At 47.0% G+C, this 23,367-nt stretch overlaps 1 protein-coding gene across 1 annotated transcript; it reads left to right on the top strand.

The window, feature by feature from the left end:
- The first annotated feature begins 454 nt into the window (after positions 1-454).
- Positions 455-23,223, top strand: Desi1 (desumoylating isopeptidase 1). Its single transcript, XM_032918412.1, has 6 exons — positions 455-802; positions 11,637-11,658; positions 12,722-12,791; positions 16,065-16,174; positions 17,829-17,951; positions 20,885-23,223. Exons 1-6 carry the CDS (start codon positions 715-717, stop codon positions 20,976-20,978), a joined length of 507 nt encoding a protein of 168 aa, XP_032774303.1. The 5' UTR covers positions 455-714; the 3' UTR covers positions 20,979-23,223.
- The last annotated feature ends 144 nt before the right edge of the window (positions 23,224-23,367 follow it).

Here is a 23,367-nt window from a genome sequence, read left to right as displayed (position 1 = left end):
CCCCCAGGTCTCCCCCAACATTTAGCCAGAGTCTGGCTCAACCACAAGTCCTGTGCCGCCTCCTGGGGAGAAAGAAGCAGGATCCAGAGTGTGTCTCTGGAGACCACGTTGCTCCGCGGCGAGGCAAGGGGCCACGCGACAATGAGCGTGCAAGCAAGGCCACCAAGGCAGGCCACAGCCAACACATACAGTGCAGCGGACCTACCTTAGCCCGAGGCGAGAGCGCCACTGGGACAGAAGAAGGTGGGCGCCACTTCCACGCGGGCTCCAGGTCTCTCGTCCAATCAGCCATCTTTACGTCAGCACGCACAACACGCCTTTCGATCCGTCAGGCGGGCACGGCCACTCCCATCCCCGGTTTCTACCGCGTTCCCTAATCTGGAACGCAGGAGGCCAGAGAAAGCCCCGCCCCTCACTTGAAGCTCCGCCCCCGCAGCCCGTCAGCACCGAACGCACATGCGTGAAAGTGCGTCCCCGCCCCTTCCCCCTGTTCCGTGCGGATTCTCTGGGATCTCTCTCTCTGTCACCTCACAGTAGTCGTTGCCGGTCGCGGGTGTGGGGGCGCGAGCAGCGCAGGGCCGCCTTTCCCCCGCCCTCAGGCCGGGCCCGGGCTCGGTCCCCCGCTCCCTCCTCTCCCCACCCCGGTCGGGTACCGGAAGGTCCAAGCCGCTGCCGGGTGCCCGAGGGCCATCGTGGCCGCCGCCACGGGTCCTGATGGAGCCGCCGAATCTCTATCCGGTGAAGCTCTACGTGTACGACCTGTCCAAGGGCCTGGCCCGCCGGCTCAGCCCCATCATGCTGGGTGAGGGGACTGGGGTCAGTGGGAAGAAGGCAGGTGGCCGCCGGCAGGGATCTCCTGGGGCGGGGGCGGGGGGGAAGAGGAGCTCAAGGTGGGAGAAAAGACCCATTAGGGCAATGTGAGTGAGGTGGGATTCCCTGAACCCCTTTTCAGCTTCATGATCTAAGCCAAGGAGCAAGCTCTTCAGCTAGGGACTGGGGTTAGCCGACTGATCTTGACGGGTTCCCCAAGAAGCCAGGGAACCTTGCTTTTTGGCTCAAAGTAGAGAAAGTGAGGATACCTCCAGCTCGTATGCCTGGTGGTAGAAGCGACACTCCAGACGAGATTCGCTGGTGTCCCTTGGAGCGGCTGCCCTCCGCGCCAAAAGGAAATTCCCTCTGCAGTCCTTGGAGTGGATAGGAAGGGAGCGCTAGAGCGGCCCAGGGCTTGAGCTCCCAGGTTAGGTCAAGTCAGGTCACCCTGAGCCAGAACTTGGAACTAATTACATTCTGTCGGATAATGCAATTTTCGCTCAACAGTTAATTGCTTTTGACCAGATGGTAAGAAAGCGATTCTGGGGGAGGACAGGATGCTGTATCAGTGAGGATTAGTAAAGGAAAGTATATCGGTTGTGCTCAGTTCAAATGATTTAATGCTGAGAGAGAAAAGCAGCCCTTCAGTGTAGTTCCAACTTCAAGTCAAATACCAAAATGTCTGTCATATAGGATTTGTCAGGTTTGTCATTTCAGGTAATGGTGGACAAGAATGGATTTCAGGGATTGAAAATGACATAGTTTTGCATGGTTCTGTAAATAGCTATAGTGTTTCCTGGAGACATTGTAAGAAAGGCTAGTTCTTAGGGAAGACAAGGGGCAGGGATCAAGGAAGCAAGGCAAGTTTTGAGAGCATCCATTTGTGATGTGTCATTGAGTTGAACTTAACTAATCCTTTAACCCTGGGGCAGTGAGTGGTTTCTAAATTTGGCTTCACATCAGAATCATCTAGAATGTTCTTTAAAAACACAAATACCTGACTGAGGATACTGCTCACTCACTGGTAGAGTTTCTGCTTGGCATGCTGCAAGTCCCAGGGTTTGATCTGTAACACGAAAACAAAAACAGACATACATTGTTAAATGGGATTGAGGCAGGGGTTGGGGGGAACTGAAAAAACTATTAAAACCAACTGTGGTGGGCCAAACCTATAATCCTAGTACTAAGGAGGCTGAGGCAAGAGGGCGGTGGGTTCAAGACTAACAAGCTGGGCCACACACACATCTGTGGGAGTGAAAAGTAGAAGAAAGAAAATAAAGGGGGAAAGAGAGAGAGAGAGATCATCAGGTCTAAACAGTTCCTCTACCAAAGACACTGGTAGCCAGTAGCTAATGGAAGCAGAGTGAAAGGAGACTTTGCCCTAAACTACTTCGTACTGTTTAAATAAGTGCCCATTTTATAACCTTTATATGTGTAAATCATAGAGCCGGGTTTCACGAATACTAAATCAGAGTCTCTGGAAATCTGTATTTGTAATTTGTATTTCATACCGTTCTTTATGTAGCCAGCCCATTATCATTAGAGAGAGGCTTGGACCTAAGTCATGGATTGTAGGCAGGGTTCAGGGTCCAGTCATGACTCAGTGGCAGAGGCCTTGCCTAACATGCACAAAGCCCAAGTTCAGTCTTCAGCACACCTGAGAGGAAAGTAAGGCAGATCTGAAAGCAAAACTTCAAAGTATTCTTCACATCGTTTGGGGACCGATTGAGCCGTTGATAGATTGTGTCAGGTCCCAGCTAAGCTCCTCGGCAGCCATTTCTTTAGCTTTACCACAGAAAGGCATCATTTGTTTCCTTGACCCATAAAGTACCCTCCAGACTGATTTTTTTTTTGTCCTAAAACCTAATAATTACTGTCCTTAGCTGAAAGAGACAATAGATATTGTTTCATTAAACAAATAGTCGAGGGCTTAGCAAGTGCTGATGTTTGTGTTAATGTTTAACGAAGGTGGGTAGATGTTTGCAGACATGGAGCTAGCTAGTGTAGGAAATATGTATGTATATGAAGAATAAGAACAAATTGTGGGGGCTAGAGAGATGACTCAGTGTTTAAGAGCACTGACTGCTCTTCCAGAGGTCCTGAGTTCAAATCCCAGCAACCACATGGTGGCTCACAACCATCTGTAATGAGATCTGATGCCCTCTTCTGGTGTGTCTGAAGAGAGTAACAGTGTACATATAGATAATAAATAAATAAATCTTTAAAAAATAATTTAAAAGCAAATTATGATCTGTGCTGAATGCAAGGTAGAAAATAAAATGAGAGACTCATTTTGAAGAACAGTTTCAGAAGCTGTGACTTTTAGGCTGGAAATATAGGATGAGGAAGAAGCAGCCATCTTTGAGAGTGATGAGGGAGTTAGAGTATTGTAGATAAAAGGATTGACCAGCCAAGATTTAGAGCCAGAAGGCCTGGCTGTTAGACGGGCTGAAAAATGCCTCTGTGGAGGGTGGTAGTAAATAAGGCAGGTATTAGACTCGACACCCTAGCCTTTGGACCTTGAACCCAGGCACTTCAAGTACACTAGGCAAGCTGTCTGCCACGAGTTACGTCCCTAGCCCCATTTTAAATAGATGTGATGGCTACAGAAGACACCAGCCAAACACGAAACTTCATGAATCAGAAGTCACACCCTCATGTACAAATTTAATTCTCTTTTTTCCTGTATTGTATTATTCACTTTGTAAAACAAAAAGTTAGGGAAAATTATAGACATTACTTTCTAAAGTTAAAGACACACATACACATTAAAATATTAAACAAAAATAGAAAATAGAAATCGCCTTTGCATTCTTCCCTTTCAGATACACCAACTTTAAAGTGGTATATAACCTAATTCAGTTAGTTTCCATATACTGATTTCTCACTCCTAAATATATTTGAACTGTTTGTTTATTCTTTTGTTTTTCAAGATGGTTTCTCTGTGTAGCCCTGGCTGTCCTGGACTTGCTTTGTAAACCAGGCTGGCAGTTAAGCTCACAGAGATCCACCTGCCTCTCTGCCTCTTGAGTACTGGGATTAAAAGGCGTGCACCTTCACGCCACCTATATTTGAACTTTTTAAAACATTAATCTGTATAGGCCAGCAAGGCAGCTCATCAGGTTAAGACACTTGTCACCAAGCCTGACAGCCAAATCTGACTTTGATCCCAAGAACCTAAGGAGAGAACTGAATCCCAAAAGTTGTCTTCTCACATCACCCAAGGGTAACGTGAACACACGCATGGTCATGCTCACAAACAGTAAACATGATAAAAAATAATGTGTTTACTTATTTTTGTAAGGATTTCTAGAAGTATATAACACAATAATTGAGTACCTGTCACCAACCAGCCACCCCAACCCCCTTTTCCTGAGTTGCATGCACTAGAATCCTTACCACACTTCTGTGAAATAGGTCTCATGATCTGCCCCAAGTCACACAGCAGACAAGTTACAGAGCTGTGTTATGGACACAGAACTTATTTCACCATCTTTTTGCTAATACCAACTGTCCAAGGTAATATGGTCCCTCGTGACTGAAGTGGGTTCCTTGTTCAAAAGTCTAACGGTGTCCTTTGACAAATGTCCCAAGATTTACTGAAAATGCCCTAGGCTCGGTGTCTGTGCTACTCTTCTAGCACAGTGACCATACTCCTTTGCCCTCCTTTCCCCAAAGTAAATTCCTGTCCCTTTAGTCATGTAAATTTCCCAATAGAAGATCTTAACCTTGGGGCTGGAGAGATGGCTCTGTTCTTACATCAGCTAACTCAAGTGCCTGTAACTCCAGCTCCCGGGGACCTCTGACCTCCACAGGTGCACATTTGTATACATAAGTAAATAATAATAAAGTTACTTTTTAAAATAATAACTTAAAGACCTTATCCAGTTCTGTTATGGTTCATGATTGACTTAAATAACACAGTTAGATTTCACCAAATTATCCTGTCCGGTTGATGACTTAGCTTTACTTTTGCGTGCCTATATGCTACATGTGAGAGTATACTATAGTGATAAATAAAAATTAAAAAAACACACATTTCAGGGCTGGGGAGATAGTCTAGTGGATAAAGACTCTAGTTATACCCACATGAAAATCTGAGTCTCAGTGTATGCCATGTCTGCTGGCGCCCATGGAGGCCAGAAGAGGGCGCTGGATTCCCTGAAATGAGAGTTACAGGCAGTTGTTAACCACAGGACATGGGCTGGGAACCCATGTTCCTAAGCACTGAGCCACCTCTCCAGCCCCATCCTGTCCTACTTTGAGGACATGTGCCTCCCATGAAACTGTTCTGCAGTACCTCACCAACCACGGTTCTCCTCGGCATTCTAATTGCGTGGACAGCTTAATTGCACCTTTTTCCCCATGTCACTACTTGGCTAATATAATTAGCTATTAAAATTGTCCTTCAGCTCTTCCTCCTAATAATTTTAGCTACTCTTTAAATTTCATGACCTCTTTCTGTGAACAGGCGTGTAGAGATAAGTGCAGAGGCTTGAGAGGGGTAAGGGAATAAGGTAGGGCTCAAGATGCAGCTTAACAGTGGATTCCAGCTCCCAGTCCTGCTGCTTCAGGTCCTCAGGCTTGCAGGGCAAGCACCTTTTCCTACTGAGCCACTCCCCAGCCCAGGAATTGGTTTTTGAACTAGGCTAACAAGTGTTTCATGTTTCATTTCTAACTTGAGGCTTTATTTTTTTTTTAAAGATTTATTTCATGTATGTGGGTACACTGGTGTTGTCTTCAGACACACCAAAAGAGGGCATCAGATCCCATTGCAGATGACTGTGAGCCACCATGTGGGTGCTGGGAATTGAACTCGGGAAGAGCAATCAGTGCTCTTAACCACTGGGCCATTTCTCTAACCCCCCTATTTGGGACTTTATACTTAGCTCCTTCAATAGTAGCAACAGAGACGCTTGACTCTTAGGTGTTAATTTCTTGAAAAGTACTGTGTATGGATGTATAAAATTAGATAGCCATATAAAAGAGATAGCAGCTGCATACCAGGATAAATGCAGCAACTACTTGAGTCTTTTCAGCAGGAGGCTGCAACTCCTGGAGGCAGAGAACCTCGCTCCTCAGAGTACCCCCGGTGACAGTCGAGAGCCAGTGCTCCTTAAGGGGTATGAGCACCCGTGGGTGATGTGGGGCTGAACCAGGCCCTCACCAAACTATACCCGCCTTCCCAGTATTGATCATAGGAATGACTCAGACTTGGACATTAAAATAGGATTTATTCAAATCTGAGAGGTTTTTTTTTTTTATGTTTAATGCAATCTATTGTTCTTTGTTTTCGTTTTTATTGTTCATTGTGTGCTCAACTATTTGATATCCACTGAAGGAATGAGGGAATGGTAATCCTGCATCTTTTTGCAAAATGTAAATGAACGCAGCTTGCAGGGCTCTGTGTTCTCCTGCTTAACGTCTGCAGCCTCACTTTGCCCCCTCATGTTTAACACAACACACTTGACACCAGCTTTCCTACATTAGAGTACAACAGAAATCTGCTTTTGTTATTACAGAGAAGAAGAAACCCTGTTCTAGTCAGACTTACTGTTGCTGTGGTGAAACACCATGACCAAGGCAACTTGGGGAGGAAAGGAGTTGTATGGCTTATATACCCTGAATCACAGTCCAGTGAGGAAAGCCAAGGCAGGAACTCAGACTAAGCAGGAACCTGGAGGGGGAGCTGTTGTAAGGACATAGAGGGGTGCTGCTTACTGGCTTACCCTACATGGCTTGCTCAGCCTGCTTTATTAAGGAACAGAGGACCACCAGCCCAGGGGGTCCCCACCCACAATGGCCTGTGCCCTCCCCCATCAATCACTCATTGAGAAAGTGCCCCACAGGTTTACCTACAACCAGACCTCATGGAGGCGTTTTCTCAATTGAGGCTCCAATACTCTTGCTTGTGTTGAGTTGACGTACAGCTCGCCAACACAGGTACCATTGGGGCTTTCCTCTCGCAGAGCCTCAGAGTGGAAAGGCTGCCTGGTACACAAAGTACCTTCAGGTCTCTCTTCACAGCCTGTAGGCCCCATTACCACCCCAGGAACCTTCTCTGTCCAGTTCTTGGCCTGCCTAAGCTCTGCCCAGTTATCTGCTATCTCAGTTCTGATGTCAACTCTACAAACCTTTTCCTAAACCCCACCTCCCGGTCTTGCTCACAGGCCGCTCTCCTGTGCTAATACCATCTATACGCTCCTGGGAGTGTTTATTATCCTGTTTATAATTGCACGTTTTCTCATCCGTACACACACAATCTTGTGCACCCCCCAGCTGCACTGGAGGTTCCATGAGGCAAGAACTCTGCTGTAACCCTAGGGTCTGACATAGTCATATTCAGTGAACATTAACATGGTGATTTCCTGGTACCTCTTCTCTCCCCACAGACAAGAAGGGTAAACCCCTCTGCTGGTAGGCATCTTATGATATTGACTTCAACACCTACTTACATTATACAAATGTTTCTTTTACTTTTTCCCAGAGAATAAACACGTTTCCAGGTAACACTTACTGTTGGTGAAGTGCCAGTTAAACCACTTTGTTGCTAGGGGAGGGTTATGCAGAGTGAACCAGGCTGCACTTGTTCTATACCAAAGAGCTAATGTGTTTCCTTCCCTGCCAAACAGAAACTAAATGCCACCTGCAAAGAGGTGCGTGTCTCTGGAGTTCCATCACTGCCGTCCACTTAACTCTTATTAATAGGCATTTGCATAGCAGCAACAGTATACTGGGGCTGATGGAGCCTATGTGTCTATATGTTTATCTAGCTCTGTGGATAAGGAGCAGGGGGTGCTCTCCCAAGACTTTTATGACCTAAATCTGTACAGCGAAGGCTGATGGTAGCACACCTTGCCCTAGACTTCCTGTCATCCATAATAGAGCTGCCATCCACACCTTCTGTTTGTTTTCTGTATCCATATTCCATAGACCTCAGAATGAGTGCATTGGCTGTGCCAATAGGTTTAGAGACACGAAGCCACATGACTACCCATTCTCCCTCCAGCTTGCTGAGGAAATCCCAGTGGGAAATAATCCGCTCTATGCTGTGCTAATATCCACTGAGTCTAATCCACGTCCCCAAATGGCTCTGTGCCCTGCTTTCATGTTACTACCCCACCTCACCTCCCATCCTACTCTTGCCCCAAAACTTCAGATTCAGGTAAGCCTGCTCTCCCATGCCGTTCATCTTGACAAGGCCATAGTCTCCCTTCTTTTCTCCCTAAGGGTAGGCTCCACCACAGCAAGCCTCACCTCTCTACCTGGGTATCTCCAAGGAACCCGTCTTCACATCTTGCCTTGTCTTTTTATACTAGACAAAATGCAGGTCTTTGTCATCTTCATAAAATGACTTCATAAAATGCACTACGTAACATTTGAAATATGTAAGAATGGGTCCGGGCTGTGGCTCCGTTGGCAGAGTGCTTATCTAGCATGCACAAAACCCTGAGCTTGATCCCTAGTGTCCCCTAAACCAAGCATGGTGATAGATGTCATTAATTCCAGCAAGTAGAGGTGGGAGGCAAGTAGATCAGAATTCAAGGTCATCCTTAGCTACATAGCAAGTTAGAGGCCAGCTTAGAATATATAAGACCTTGTCTCAGAAAAGAAAAAAATAAATCTAGGCCTCTGAGTATAGTTCAGTGGTAGAGTACCCACTTAGCATGTACAGGACTCCATGTTCATCCCCCCCAGGACAAACAAGAACATTTAGATGTAAAGAATGGTCTTTGAGTTCCAGATCAGAGAGAAATAGAGAGGGGGAGAGAGAGACCTGGAATCCTTAATTTACCTAGAGAAGGAAATGGTACATAACACAGGAGGTTTAAGCAGCCACTCTTCTGCCAAGTTTCATCCTTGAGCGAATGAGGGTGACACGTAGCCATCTGTAAGCCTTTGAGCTGACAGTTCCAGTGAGTGGGTGAGGTCACCTATGTTCCTACGTCCTTCATTGCCTTGTCTGTCCTTCTGTGTGCTGTGTGTGTTGTCACCTTGCCTGTCCTGTGTGCTGTGTGTGTTGTCACCTTGTCTGTCCTTCTGTGTGCTGTGTGTGTTGTCACCTTATCTGTCCTTCTGTGTGCTGTGTATGTTGTCACCTTGCCTGTCCTGTGTGCTGCGTGTGTTGTCACCTTGTCTGTCCTTCTGTGTGCTGTGTGTTGTCTCCTTGCCTGTCCTGTGTGCTGTGTGTTGTCACCTTGTCTGTCCTTCTGTGTGCTGTGTGTGTTGTCTCCTTGCCTGTCCTATGTGCTGTGTGTGTTGTCTCCTTGTCTGTCCTGTGTGCTGTGTATTGTCTCCTTGTCTGTCCTTCTGTGTGCTGTGTGTGTTGTCTCCTGTAGGTTTATCCTTGACCTCTAATCTGTTCTTTAACTCTTCTCTCCATTTCATCCTCTCCACATCTCTCACAGCATTTTATAGCCTAGGCTAGCCCTAAAGTCACTATGTTGATGACGATGGCTTTAACCTTTTGATCCTCCTGCCTCTGCCTCCTAAATGCTGGATTATAAACATAGTGTCACTACACTATACCCATATTACTACCACACATCTTTTTTCTTCTTTAAGTTTAAGTTTAGTGTGTATGTAAGTACTATACATGCATGTGGAAGGTCAGAAGACAACTTTCAATGTTTCTTCTGCCATGTGGGATCCAGGAATTGCATCCAGGTCATCAGGCATGGTGTCATGTGCCTTTTATCCTCAGAGTCATTCTGCTGGCCCTTTTTTTTTTTTTTTTTTTTTTTTTTTTTTTTTTGGAGCTGAGGACTGAACCCAGGGCCTTGCGCTTGCTAGGCAAGCGCTCTACCACTGAGCTAAATCCCCAACCCCTCTGCTGACCCTTTTTAAAGATGTAATTTTATGTATATCTAAGTGGTATGTCTGTTGTGGATGTGTACAAGCGCCCAGGGGATCAGAAAAGGTCGTTCGATATCCTTGAGCTAGAGTCACAGGTGATTCTGAGTCTCCCCCACCCCATATCAGTGCTGGGAAACAACTTGAGTCCTGTGGAAGAGCGGCACGTACTAGGTGTGGCGGTGCACACTTGTAACCCTGGCACTGGAGAAGTGCAGCCAGGAGGATTCCTGCGGCTTTCTGACTTCCCAGGCTACCTGAATCAGGGGATGCCCAGCTCATTAAGAGATGTGGTGCCAAAAACAAGATGGAGAGTGATTCAGAAAGATACCTAATGTCAGTCCCTGGCCTCCACACACGTGAGCGCACAGGCACGCGCAGGCACACATGTGTGGGAGTCTAGGTTTGATGATACATGGTTATAATCTCAACATCAAGAATTTGAGCTAAGATCGCTTTGTGTTTAAGGCCAGCCTGAGCTATACAGTATGTTGCTTCAAGCAAAACTAAGCAGGGCTCAGTGCTAGAGTGCTTGCCTAGCATGCACAAGGCCCTAGAGTTGATCTCCAGCACTACAATCAAATGAAAATAGACTGCTAGTCATTTGTTTGGGCCAGAAGACAGCTCGGTGGGTGTAGATGCCTGATGGTAACCTGAAATGGTGAAAGCAGAATTGACTCCTGAAAACTGTCCTCTGACCTCCATGTGGACACTGTGTACACCGTGGCATTGTGCATTCTCTTAAATAAATACATGTAAAACTTACAAGTAAGGGCTGGGGAGAGGCTCAGTGGTTAAGAGGCTCAGTGGTTATTTTTCCAAAGGACCCAGGTTCAATTTCTAGCACCACATGGCAGCTCAGAATCATCTATAATTCCAGTTCCAGGGGATCTGATCCCCTCTCACAGATGTATGTGTAGGTAGAACAGCAATGTACATTAAAAAATAAAGATAATTTTTTTTTTAATTTTTAAGACGTGGGTCTGACCAGAGTACTCTCCTACCCAGGCCAGGCCACCCTGCCTCGCCACAGGCCTGCTGGCTGCCCACTGTTCCATCACCACACCTGCCCTCTGCCCTGCAGAAGCTCAGTCTTCACGGTTTGCACAGACTGTTCTCTCTGGCAGATACGCCCAGCTTTGCCCCTGCTCGCTCCTTCATTGGTTGAATTCAGGCTCTTGAAGGTAGTTCTTTATCTTTATTAACATAGCACCCTGTTTTTACCACAGTTTCAGTGCCTATCATCACGGTGTTTTAGTTAATTATTTATGCGTGTGTCTCTTTCCACTTGACTTTGAGCATCTAAAGGTAGGATAGCCTGTGTTTGCATTTTGACACCTAAGATTGTTGGTAGGTGGAGGAAGAAAATAGGCCCCAAGTGTAGGTCAGTGGGAGAGCACGTGGTTAGCAATGTTTGTATGCCTGGATTCATTTCCCTGGCACCAAATACACAGGCATTGCCTTTGTAAAACACAAAGCATGGGGCTGGGATTTAGCTCAGTGGTAGAGCGCTTACCTAGGAAGCGCAAGGCCCTGGGTTAGGTCCCCAGCTCCAAAAAAAAAAGAACCAAAAAAAAAAAAAAAAAAAAAAAAAAAAAAAAAAACACAAAGCATGTAGCTTGGCTCCATTCTTTTCTGAAGAATCACACCTTACTGGAGAAGTAGGTAATATCTTCCAGATTTACTCTGGGTTTGCTGTAGATGACACAGAGAGGTTGGAAAGACATAGTTGAATCCCAGATGGGAAACAAGGATAGGCAAACATGCTCTCTGATAAAGCAAAATGGCTTCTGAGCTTCCTGAATATATATCACAACCAGAATTCTGACTGCCACAGAGGAGAGCAGTGTCTAGAACGTCCTCCAGGAGGTTTCTCACAGTTGTTTCCTGGTTTGAGTGAGTTCTAAATCTACTCAGCCTGAGAAGGCACTCAGTCTTGTCCCAAATGGCTAAATCTCTCCTTTTCTCCACAGGGAAACAACTGGAAGGAATCTGGTAAGTATGGTGGGACTCCTCATTGACTGCTCTGTGTCACCACCCAGTTCACTGTCTCTGCACTCCAGGCTCAAAGCATAGTTCTTGGTTCTCAGTTTCCCATAGCCTTTTTTTTTTTTTTTTTTTTTTTTAATTTTTGGGGAGTGGGGGCTGTTAGTTTTCAAACAGGGTTTCTCTGTATATCCCTGGCTATCCTGGAACTTGCTCTGTTGGCCCAGTCTGGCCTCAAACTCACAGAGATCTGCTTGCCTCTACCTCCCAAGTACTGAGTTCTGAGATTAAAGGTGTATGCCACTCTCAGCTGGCCTAATCTTTATTTTTATGTGTAAGGATAGATAGCTGTCTTTGTACTCTGTATGTGCTTGGTGCTCAGGAGGCCAGAAGAGGGTGTCAGATCCCCTCACACTTAAGTTACAGGGAGTTGTGAGCCACCATGTAGGTGCCAGGAAAAGAACCCAGGTCCTCTGGAAGATCAGGCTCTTAACTGTGAGCCATCTCTCCAGCCCCGAGGCCAGTCTTTTCTACACAGGGAGCTCTGGGCCTGCCAAGGCTATGTAGACTGAGAAAGGAAGGGAAGGGGAAGGGGAAAGGAAGGAAAACATTCTGGAAAGTACTTGTCCTAAGCATACATTAGTCCCTAAATGGTAGAGCATGATGACTTAATGGCATTTACATCATGTTAGATATTGTATGTCATCTTTAAATGATACTTAAAAGTGTGTTTAAGGGGTTGGGGATTTAGCTCAGTGGTAGAGCGCTTGGCGCAAGGCCCTGGGTTCGGTCCCCAGCTCCGGGGGGAAAAAAAAGTGTGTTTAAGTTCCATGTATGGCCTATTCCATTGGCCATCTGTGAATTTGGGTATTGAGGGTAGGAACAGTCCCAGATCAGTCACCCCAGATTCAGAAGAACACTGAGAATATCTTATTCATGTCTTCATCTGGCTAATATAAAATTGGCTCCCATGGTGACTGACATCTTGGAGCAGACATCGTTGTCACTGTAATGTGGTACTTGCTTTACCTGGAGACACTGAATTCCTGGCTCACTGTCCTCTCTGTGGCAGGCATACCTCTATAGTTGTACACAAGGATGAGTTCTTCTTCGGCAGCAGCGGGATTTCCAGCTGTACCCCGGTGAGTGTCTCCCCTTACCTGCAGATGTGTGGGGAGGGGGTTCCTATAGCCCGAGAAGTTGGCTTCTAGCGTGTGCCTCTGGCCTGTGGCAGTTCCTCATGTTGGCGTTTAAGCCGGCTGTGGTGGTACACTGCCAGAGGACCTGGGTGTGGTTCACAGGATCCATGTGTCAGCTAACAACTTCTGTAGCTCACCTTTAATCCCAGCACTTTAATTCCACAGAGGCAGAGGCAAGGAGATCCCTGTGAGTTCAGGCCTAGCTTGGTCTATAGAGCTAGTTCCAGGACAGCCTGGGCTACACAGAGAAACTCTGCCTCAAAAAGCAAAACAAACAAATATATATATTTGTTTTTTTTTTTTTTAAAGAAAAACAGAGGGGTTGGGGATTTAGCTCAGTGGTAGAGCGCTTGCCTAGGAAGCGCAAGGCCCTGGGGTCGGTCCCCAGCACCGAAAAAAAGAACCAAAAAAAAAAAAAGAAAAACAGAGCTGATGAAATGAGATAGATAGCAGGTGCAGGTACTTGCTATCGACCAAGTCTGATGACCTGAATTTGATCCCTTCAATTCACTTAGTGACTTTTATAAGTTATTCTCTGACCACTTTGCATGTGTGCATATGTAGGTGCAAATAAATAAATATTTAAAAAGTGTTAAGCCAAAGAAAGAAAAGGGGCCTTAAATGCTTTCAGTAGTTGGAGGTATGTCTCAGTGAACACTTGGCCTGGCATGAAAGCCCTGTGTTCCCTCCTCGGCACTGGGGGTAGGGAGAGCAGGAGAGAAACAGAAAGAAGAGTCCTTGTTCATAGCACCCTTAGCAGCTAACCCACTCAGTTGCCCTCCTCCAGTCAGCCTGCTCCTGCTCCTTTCTCACGTGACCTTTCTGATTCTAATACCTGTGTCCTTTTCAGAGCATTTCTCTCAGCCATCTCAGGATTGTCATGGGATGTCCTTGAGCAAAGACCAGCCGTTCATTTTGCTATCATAAGTAGGAAGTCATTCTTAACTTTCTCACTGAGCACTCTCTAAGTCTTTTGTTAAGCCTGGTCACTCCTTTTTGTGTCCTCTTTTTAAAATGAAAAGGTCTCATGGCTGAGGCTGGCTTGGAGACCACGGTGCAGTTGAGGAGAGCCTGGAGCCTCCTGATGCCCATTGTCTTTACCTCCAGTTCAGGGTCACAGATGTGATGGCACCCCACCCAGTCAGTTCTTAAGACAGACTACCTCTCTCTTCTTGTCCCATTTCCCAAGAGCTAGCACTTCCTGTCTGGGCTGGACCTATGAAAGTTAGTTTGATTTCCCTGTGTCTTCCATGTTGCAGACAGAATTTTTTTTTTTTTAAGATGAAATCTGAGATCCTCCTGCCTCTGCCTCCCAATTAAAGAAATGCACCACCACGCTTGCATCCAGCTCACCATGTAGATGAGTGACTGAGCTTCTGATCTCCCCCTCTTCACCACCATGGTGCTGGGACTGTGTAGCCCTGGCTGTCCTGAAACTCTAGATAGACCAGACTGGCTTTGAACTCACAAAACCAGCCTCTGTCTCCTGAGTGCTGGGACTATAGGTGTGTACCACTGTTCCCTACGTGGTGAGTTTTAGATGCTGGGGTTTTTTTGTTTTGTTTTTAAGGAATTTCAGTTTTCAGAGTATTCCCAGTTTATCCAGAAGGTTCAGCCAGAGTCTCCTGTGACCCCTCTGATCTTGCCTCTGGATTCCTCTCTAACCATCCTCTTCAGGTTGTGGCTTTTTTTTTTTTTTTTTTTTTTTTTTTTTTTTTCGGAGCTGGGAACTGAACCCAGGGCCTTGCGCTTGCTAGGCAAACGCTCTACCACTGAGCTAAATCCCCAACCCCAGGTTGTGTCTTCTGACCTCTGCCCTCTTCCTGCTTGGCCATTTAAAACAAGATTCCAGCCTCAGCATAGCTCTCTAATCCTTCACCCAGATGCACCTCTCTGTCCTTCAGGTCTGAGTGGGTATCAGTTCCCTCAGGCAGATCTTAGCCTGGCCCTCCCCTGCCACAAGGACCAACAAACGACATTCTGCAATTTTTTCCAGCACGGCCCTTATCTCCGCTTGTCATGATTGACTGGAGTATACAATTTTTACCTACCTTCCCTAATAAACTTAAGTTTCATGAGGACAGAACTCTTGTGTTTTGTATACATTGTGCTCCCATTGTCTAGCTTAGATGTAGCATGTAAGTTCTCAATACGTATCTGTCATTGGTGAGCAGTAGGAATTGCCATAGTGACCTCTTTTTCATCAGAACATTAGGTATTGTCCTCTGGCTATCGTAACTGTCATGACTGCTCCTGCTCACCAGGTCTCCCTTCCCCAGTGCCTAGAACAGTGTCAGCCTCAAGGGCAGTGCTCAGGCTGTCAGCCGGTGGCTCTCCCAGGCACGCTGTGTTCTGGAGTGGTCTACCCTCTGCGATGTCCTATTGCTTGCCCTCTGGCTCCTGTTCCCACTACTCTACTCTCCTGTTGCAGCCCAGATGCATGTTCTGCCCTTGTGATCATCTACTGGGAACAAAGGAGACCAAAGGTTCTAGGTTTCTTTCTGTCTTTTTGTTGTTTGTATTTTTGAGATAGGTTTCTCTGTGTAGCCCTAACTGCCCTGGAGCTTACAACAAGTAAGACAGTAGACAAGGCTGGCCTCAAAGTCAGAGGTCAGCCTGCCTCTGTCTCCTGAGTGCTGGGATTAAAGGTTATGCCACCACACTCAGCTAGGTTTCTGGCTTTTTAACAAGAGTGAATGGACAGCACAGAGACCTGCACAGGAATCAGCTTCTAGACCCCACAAGCAACCAGAAGCCCAACTTTTCACTCTATAACCTTGATACAAACAGGAAATAGCTCTCTTCCTGTGACAAGAATGTTCCAGCACTTAAAGATGAAGCTGACGGAACAGTTTTTGTAATTTTATGAGGAAAGTCACAATAAAAAAATTTTTTTCAAGCCTTGGGCAGTGGTATATATCTCTAATCCAGCACTTGGGATGTACTGGCAGGTGGACCTATGAGTCCAAGGCTAGCCAGGGCTGCATAGTAAAAAACTGCCTAAAAATAATTTAACAGATGGGAACATAGCCTGTAGTTCACAAGGTCCCTTTGCAAAAAATTAAAATGTTAAATAGAGGATGTTGAGGTCCCAGCAATAGCGCACTTGCCTAGCATGCTTAAGGCCCTGGGTTTAATCCCCAAAACAGCCAAGAAAAAGAAAAAAAACACGGTAGAGATGGTGACTTAGTGACTTTGTTGGGTTGACTTTTTCAGGGAGGGACATTGCTTGGGCCCCCAGACTCTGTGGTTGATGTGGGGAATACAGAAGTCACAGAAGAAATCTTTCTGGAATACCTGTCCTCCCTAGGGGAGTCTCTGTTCCGGTGAGTAGGGACAGGGTGGTGGCTGTTTGTCTGCTCCACTAGACAGTCAAACCCTGGAAGGCAGAGCCAGGTTGGCCGTCCCTGACCCTCGGCTCCAGCCTGATCAGTCTTTACTCTCCTTATGAAGAGAAAGTTACTGTGCTACAGGATGAGCCCATGTGTCTTCAGCAGCCAGCATTGCATCCCAGCATGCTTTTTGCTGAAGCCTCAAAGAGTGAGAATCCTGTAGTCATTCCTTCTGATTAGAATCAGTGAGTGGGGGCTGGAGAGATGGCTCAGCCGTTAAAGGCTAGGCTCACAACCCAATATATAAGAATCAGTGAGTGGTGTCCTCCACCGCCTCTGGCCAAGTGTTTTTCCTAATGGAGAACCAGGTTAGTGGTAGGAAGGAGATGAAATACCAACTTGAATTAATTGATTGAGACGCTTAGTCAGACTGAGGATGTAGTTCAGTTGGTAGAGTGCTTTTCCCATCATGCACAAAGCCTTGGGTTCAATCCCCCCACGCCACCGAAACTAAACTGGCATGTTGGCATGTGCTTTTAATCCCTGCACTCCAGAAGCGGAGGCAGGAACATTAGAAGGTTGAGGTCATCCCTGGCTACATTTGAAATGAAAGGCCTACCTGAGCTGTAGAGACTCTGTCTCAAAAGAAAAAATAAACTTGAGTCAAAGCCTGGAAAGATGACTCATGGGTACAGGCATTTGCCATAGGGTTTGACAGTCTGAGTGTGAGCCCACACTCCAAAACCCACACCATGGAAAGAGAGGACCTGCTCTCGCACATTGTCCCTGACTATATTCATGTCCCCCCTCCACACAGACACACACACACAAAATACATGTCTAAAAAAGATGGAGAAGGGGCTGGAGGGGTGGCTTAGAGGACTAGAACATTTGTCCAGGGATCCTTAGAGGATAAGGCTGGGGTTCAGTCCCAGGACCCACATGGAGACACATAACAGCCTATAACTCCATTAACAGAAGTTACACTCTTCTGCCCTTACAGTCTGTAGGATAAACATGGTACACATGGGGGCTAGAGAGATGGCTCAGTGGTTAAGACCACTGACTGCTCTTCCTGAGGTCCTGAGTTCAATTCCCAGCAACCACATGATGGCTCACAACCATCTGTAATGAGATCTGATGCCCTTTTCTGGTGTGTCTGAAGGCAGCTACAGTGTACTCATATACAATTAAAAAAAAAAAACATGGTACACATGCATTCATACACATGCTCATATATATAAAGTAAATCTTTTTTAAAAACTAGACAGTTTTATTAAGAGTTCACCTCTGGGGGTTGGGGATTTAGCTCAGTGGTAGAGCGCTTGCCTAGCAAGCGCAAGGCCCTGGGTTCGGTCCCCAGCTCCGAAAAAAAGAAAGAAAAAAAAAAAGAGTTCACCTCTGATCCTTGTGTGAGTGTAAAGATTCTGAACTGTGTAGAAACCATGTATTTCTGGTTCATCTTTCCCTTGTGAGTCACTGCTCTGAGGTCCAGCTCTACAGACAGTAGTCCTTCTGGAAGGTTTGAGAGGACTGATCATAGTCCTCACATAAGGCTCTGCCCACCTTCCCACTCCACAGTCACAGACACTCCACACAGACACTGCTGGCCTTTTCATCTGCTCTCCAAACCTCTCTCCATGTACAGAGGAGAAGCCTACAACCTCTTTGAACACAACTGTAACACCTTTAGCAATGAAGTGGCACAGTTCCTGACTGGGCGGAAGATCCCTTCTTACATCACCGACCTGCCCTCAGAAGTTCTCTCCACGTGAGTGTGACCACTCTGTTTCTACCCCTGCAAACTGAAAATCCCCATCTGAGGCGGTCAGAAGGACCAGACTGGCCTCAGCTCCCCAATGGACTTGCTGAGAAGAACCTGGGTCATGTGAGGTCCTGTCTGAGAGAGAAAAGGAAAGACAGGAAACCCTCAAACTTGGTGCCCCTTCCCTAGGGCAGCCGAATCCTCCCTCCCAACCAGTAGGACCTGCCTGGTAGCAGGTTCCACACAGAAGGCCACCATTGTTCCCAACTGCCAGTGTGCACTAGTCTACCCTGCAGCCTCTTCGGAGCTGGGTTTAGGTGCCACCACAGAAGCTACCACAGAACTGAGAAACCCACCTGACACTGGCTTTTGATAAAACCCCAGTATCTGATACACAAAGCCATTTCCCAAAAGTGCTTATCTATAAGTCAGGCTTCAGTAGGTGGCAGAATCTGGAGTGACAGGACAGCCCGGTTCCAAACTGGCTTGTCTCTGTCATCCACACCCTGAGCTCTGGCGCCCTCAAAAGGCTAGGTTCCGCTTGTCCTTGAATTCACAGTGCTCAGAAAGCCCTCAACAGAGGCTTCCTCTGCCCCTGATGGGGTCCAGCCTTGGGAAGGGCCTATGGGCCATCCCCAGATGACGTCTCCTGAAAGGACTCATTCTGATTCTGTCAAGCTGCCTCTGGTTGCCTGTGTTACCTCTGTTTTCTCCTGACCAGTAGGGGTCTGGCAGATCAACTCCTCAGTTCAAAAAAACAGAAACAAAAAAACCACATAGAAAACAGGGCTGCAGAGGAGTCCAGTCACCCAGGCCTCAGACTGGCTCCTACCTGATAGATGTTCGAAACCCCACAGCCCTGCCTCCCATTCATGAGACCCCGAGCATGACGGAGCAGCCAAAGGCCTTTTCCGTTACAACTCAGTTGGTGGGGTCCCTGGCTTGTCTGAGTGGGAGTTGGTTTAACACTTGGAGCAGTTTGCGAGTACTTTATTTCCTTCATCTTAGGGATGATTCAAATATGGCAGTATCCGTTAGGCACAGTGGTGTACACCTAGAATCCTAGCCCTTGTGAGGCTGAGGCAAACAGCATCACAGTGAATTTGAGACTAGTCTGAACTGCAGCATGAGTTTAAGGCTAGGTTGGGGCTACATATTCAGTAAGGAAAAGGGGGGCTGGAGTGGGCAGCAGCCTCTGAGGATAAAGCCTGTGCCCGTAGTGTGCTGTGAGCAGCTTTATTTTCTCTTTTGTGGGCACTGTTTGAGACAAGATCTCTCTATGTAGCTGGACAGACCTGTATGCCCAGCCTCCTGAGTGCCAGGATTAAAGATCTGAACCACCATGCCCAGTATGAGAGCACTTTAAGGTTATAGGAATCTTGAACTCTCCAGCTCCATTTCTAAGTGATTTTCTAGCTAATTATTATTACAAGAACAGACCAAGTGCCCTCTAGAAATTAACATCAGTACCTGGCAACTTTGCATGACCAGTTACCCTGAATAGAACAGTTTGTTTTCTGGAAGAATCTTACTTTTGAAATATGCTCACTCCCAGCTTCGTCATCCTGATTGCTTCTGCTTTTGCCTCAGCTTCCTCCTCTCTCCACAGCTTGTATTTTCTTCAAAAGAATTGACAGAAAGAAGCTAGGTATTTTGGTACATGTCTGAAATCCCAGCACTTGGGAAACAGAGACAGGAGGATAAGGAATTCAGGGCCAGCCTAGACTACATGAGACTGTCCCTGTCCCTTCAACAAAGGATACAAGTACGTCAGTTCAGTACAGAAAGCTGTAGTCCCCTCTGGGAGGCCAGCCTGTTCAACAACAGCTCAGTAGGCCTTGCAGGGTCAGTATAAGATGTTAGGGCCACACAGAGAAGGGGGCCTGGGAGTAAATCCATAAGACCAGCTATTTGGAAGATCGTTAGTGAGCTTTCTGCTGCTAGAGATACTCGGTTTATAAAGAAGGAGAGTTTACATTGGCGTGCTGCCAGTTCATGGTCACCTGACACTGTTATCTTTGAACTTGTGATAAAGAAACTCAGAGTGGGAGCACATGGTAGAGCGAGCTGCTTCCTTGTGGTGGCCAGGAAGCAAAGAGGAGGAAAGGGGGCTAAGGTTCCACTGTCCCCTTCAAGGGCATGTCGCCAGTGACCCAACAGGCCCCACCTCTTAAATGTTTACAGGCGGAGACCCAATATTTAACACATGGACCTTGGTTGGGGAGCACTTAGCAAACCCTAGCCCTCTTAGGAAAACCATCTGAACTGTGGCAGTTGATGCTGGTTAACAAGAGACCCACAACAGGCCCAGTGAGAAACTAGCAAATCCTCAGCCCTACATGGAACAGGGGCCACTGCAGAAGAGGGGATAGAAAGAGTTTAAGAACCAGAGGCAGTGGCTGGCTTACAAGGAAGCAGTGTCTTTAGATAGAGCAAGGCAGCAGAACATAGGAACTCACGGCAGTTGTGACTGCATGCATGAGTCTTGTGCAGATCCAAGCCCAACAGACCAAAGCCCAGTGTGGAGAGGGGAGTTGGACATGAGATCCCACCCCACCCGCAGGGAGCTGTTGGTAACTGTTAGCTGCTGGGGAAGGGAAGGTCAGTCTTCTCCAAGAGTGTGATTCCTAATATGCCTGTCATGCTCCAGTGGAAAGCCACACAAAGGTAATATACACTAATGTATATTATCTATACTGATATATAGAGGAATGGTGGTACAAGCCTTTAATTCCAGCACTTGGAATGCAGAGAGGCAGGCAGATCTCTGTGAATTTGAGTCCAGCCTAGTCTACGTAGTAAGTTTCAGAGCATGCAAGACAGAAGAAAAGGAGAAAGCTAGTGTAGGTGACACTGCTGAGACCACTGTCCGAGGTCCCATCCTATCCGTAGGTAGGCTGCACTTCAGATCCCCCCAGCTCATGTCTGTTTCTCCACAGGCCCTTTGGACAAGCACTTCGGCCCTTCTTGGACTCCATCCAGATCCAGCCTCCAGGAGGGAACTCTGTAGGCAGACCCAATGGCCAAAGCTAACAGGACTGCACGGGACCGCCCGCCTCTCCACGGCTTTTCCTTTTTAAACAAAACAAACCCTACCAGATTTCTATTTTATAATTTTACATCAGAGCTAACGGGGACGGCTTTTTAAATTTCCCAGGGAAGGAGCTCATCAGGCTGCATGTAGAACAATGCTCCTGAGAAAGAGAACAAAGCCATCCCTTCTAATAGTATTACACTAATTTATTAAGGCTGTCTTGTCTGTGAGTTCACTTTTGACGCTGTTGCCTACGCGTCCTCCACACTGGAGAGAGAGGGTGCTTTTTAAAAGAGAAGCAAGAGTCACAGTCTGGGAGAACCCGACCTTGGACCCTCTTTCCAGAGAACACCGACATTCCACCCAGGTCGCCACGCCTGTGGGACCCAGGTGAGTTCTGTACTGTCTATTCTCCTGGAGCTGTCACCCTCTAGCCGTAAACGAACCAAAGGACTTGGAGTACGTGGGGCCAGCTGTAGGCTCCTAACTCAACCTAAGTGAACTCTTTAACCACAAGTTTACCCTCCTCCTGAGACAAGGCCACCCGTCACAGCCGGAGCAGCCAGAGCAACAGGATCAAAGGAGACTGGCAGCAGGGGTGAGGCCAGAGAAAACAGGAGAAAGCCATTCATCCTCCTGTGAGTGCCAATCCTCGATGCCCACCCCTAAGCTGCTCTTCCTCAGCATAGTTTGACCTGTCACCTTTAATAAAGGTCTAGGCTGCAGCAGCAGAGACCCAGGCCTTCTGTCTGAGAATAATTACGTCAGTTATTTATAGTCAGTAGAGCCAGCCACTCAACCCAGTATGGATTTGTCAGCTAGGTTGAGGGGACTCAATTGTTCTCCTAAAACATGTCTCTGATGTAGAAAGAATACTGTAATGATGTAGATTCATGGTGGGAAGAAAATTTAGAGTTGTCTCCAATAGGGACTTCACATTATCCTTAATGTGTCTTGAACAGACGCTATCTCCATTGTCATTCTGACCTTTTGGGGTGTGGTTGGGGTGTGAGTGGGTGTTTCCCTAATGATATGCTGCTAGGATTTCATAGGCAGGAATAGCCTAGAAGTCTACGATCTAGACTCTCGATTCCAGAGAAACCTCAAGGTTCCCTTCCTTGGTGTCAGCTTTCTACTGGCTAATGTGGGGAACTGGATAAGGAGAAGGGAGCTCAGAGCAGGCACCTGAGACTCCACATCCATGGGGAGCCCCCCACCATGGTTCCCTGCCACTTCTGAAACTTGAGCTCAGTTGTTCCTTCTGGGGCAGGCCTTTCCTCCCTAAGAGCTCCTGTTGGCTCACACTTGCCCATATCCTGCAGTCTTTGCCACTAGCCATAGCAGTAGGCATCGTGGAGAGCTCTGCCTCAAAGCTGACCTTTTGCCTGGCCAGGGCTTTGTCCACCTAGGATGTCAAGTGATGTTTTGGAACTGAAAGGTCACAGTCAAATGGGTCTCGAGACTCAACAGTGTGCAGGCATGTGTGGCTATTACAAAGGAAAGCAGAAACCAACAGGGATTGTTCAGTGTTGACCCAGTTGCCACAGTGGGGCTCAGAAGGATGAGTGTTCAAAGCTTGGCATCCGGGAAGGTAGAGGTTGCTGGAAGCCATCACTTTTTCACTTGCCTGGCCCTAGCTGGTAGCATCTCTGCCCAGAGCTCTCACCTCTGTCCTAAGGGTGCGGTCACATGGCTATTCTCTGGTTTTCTCCTCATAGCAGTACAATAACCATGATATTCTGAGAAGTTTGTCTGAGGACTTTAGTCACTTAATTGCTTGACTTCTCTCCTGTCACGTCTAGCAGCCATCCATGCCAGAGTCTGTGGCCATGGCTAGGAGAGATAGGAAGACTGGACAGTCTCTGGCCTCAGCAGAAAAGGCAAGCTGTCCTCCCCTGTGCAAGTCCATTGTCACCAGAGCCCCAGGCCAGGAACCCCAGATCCCACCTGTACATTTCCCTGCCAGACTCTCAGGAGGGACTCCACCTGGGCATGCACCATGAAGCTGAGAGGAAAAGGAGTCGTGTGGTTCGTGTCACATGTTGGACACTCCTGTCTGTTGGTCAGTTAGTCAAGGGACAAGGGAAGTGGAGGCATGAGCCCATCATACTTTCCCAGACTGAAGTGTTTCTCTGAGATTCTTTCGAGACTTCCTTGAAGTCTGACTAATTATGTCTAACACGGAGGTGTTGCTGGTTTTCATTGGTGTTTTTTCTAATGCAATAAACTCATTTCTGCCTGCTGCTCTGGTGAGTTGCTTGAATCCTGGCAGGAAGCAACCCCAGGCTTCTCCATTTGTCTCCCTCTGAGATTAACCGTCTGCCTTTGCTTAGTTGAAAGGCTTGTGGATGAGGAGGGCAGTGAAGAAAGGTGTGTGGTTCTCACCAT

Source organism: Rattus rattus, chromosome 1, assembly GCF_011064425.1.
Source record: "Rattus rattus isolate New Zealand chromosome 1, Rrattus_CSIRO_v1, whole genome shotgun sequence".
Lineage (NCBI taxonomy): Eukaryota > Metazoa > Chordata > Mammalia > Rodentia > Muridae > Rattus > Rattus rattus.
The sequence above is the reverse complement of the archived record's forward strand: the minus strand, read 5'-3'. Positions and strand labels throughout refer to the sequence as shown.

Bases quoted from the DNA above. Each gene is read 5' to 3' on its own strand.
- Desi1 (XM_032918412.1), top strand. From the start codon at position 715: ATGGAGCCGCCGAATCTCTATCCGGTGAAGCTCTACGTGTACGACCTG. The intron at 803-11,636 runs GTGAGGGGACTG...TTTTCTCCACAG, and splicing joins GCTCAGCCCCATCATGCTGG to GGAAACAACTGGAAGGAATC. The intron at 12,792-16,064 runs GTGAGTGTCTCC...TGACTTTTTCAG, and splicing joins GGATTTCCAGCTGTACCCCG to GGAGGGACATTGCTTGGGCC.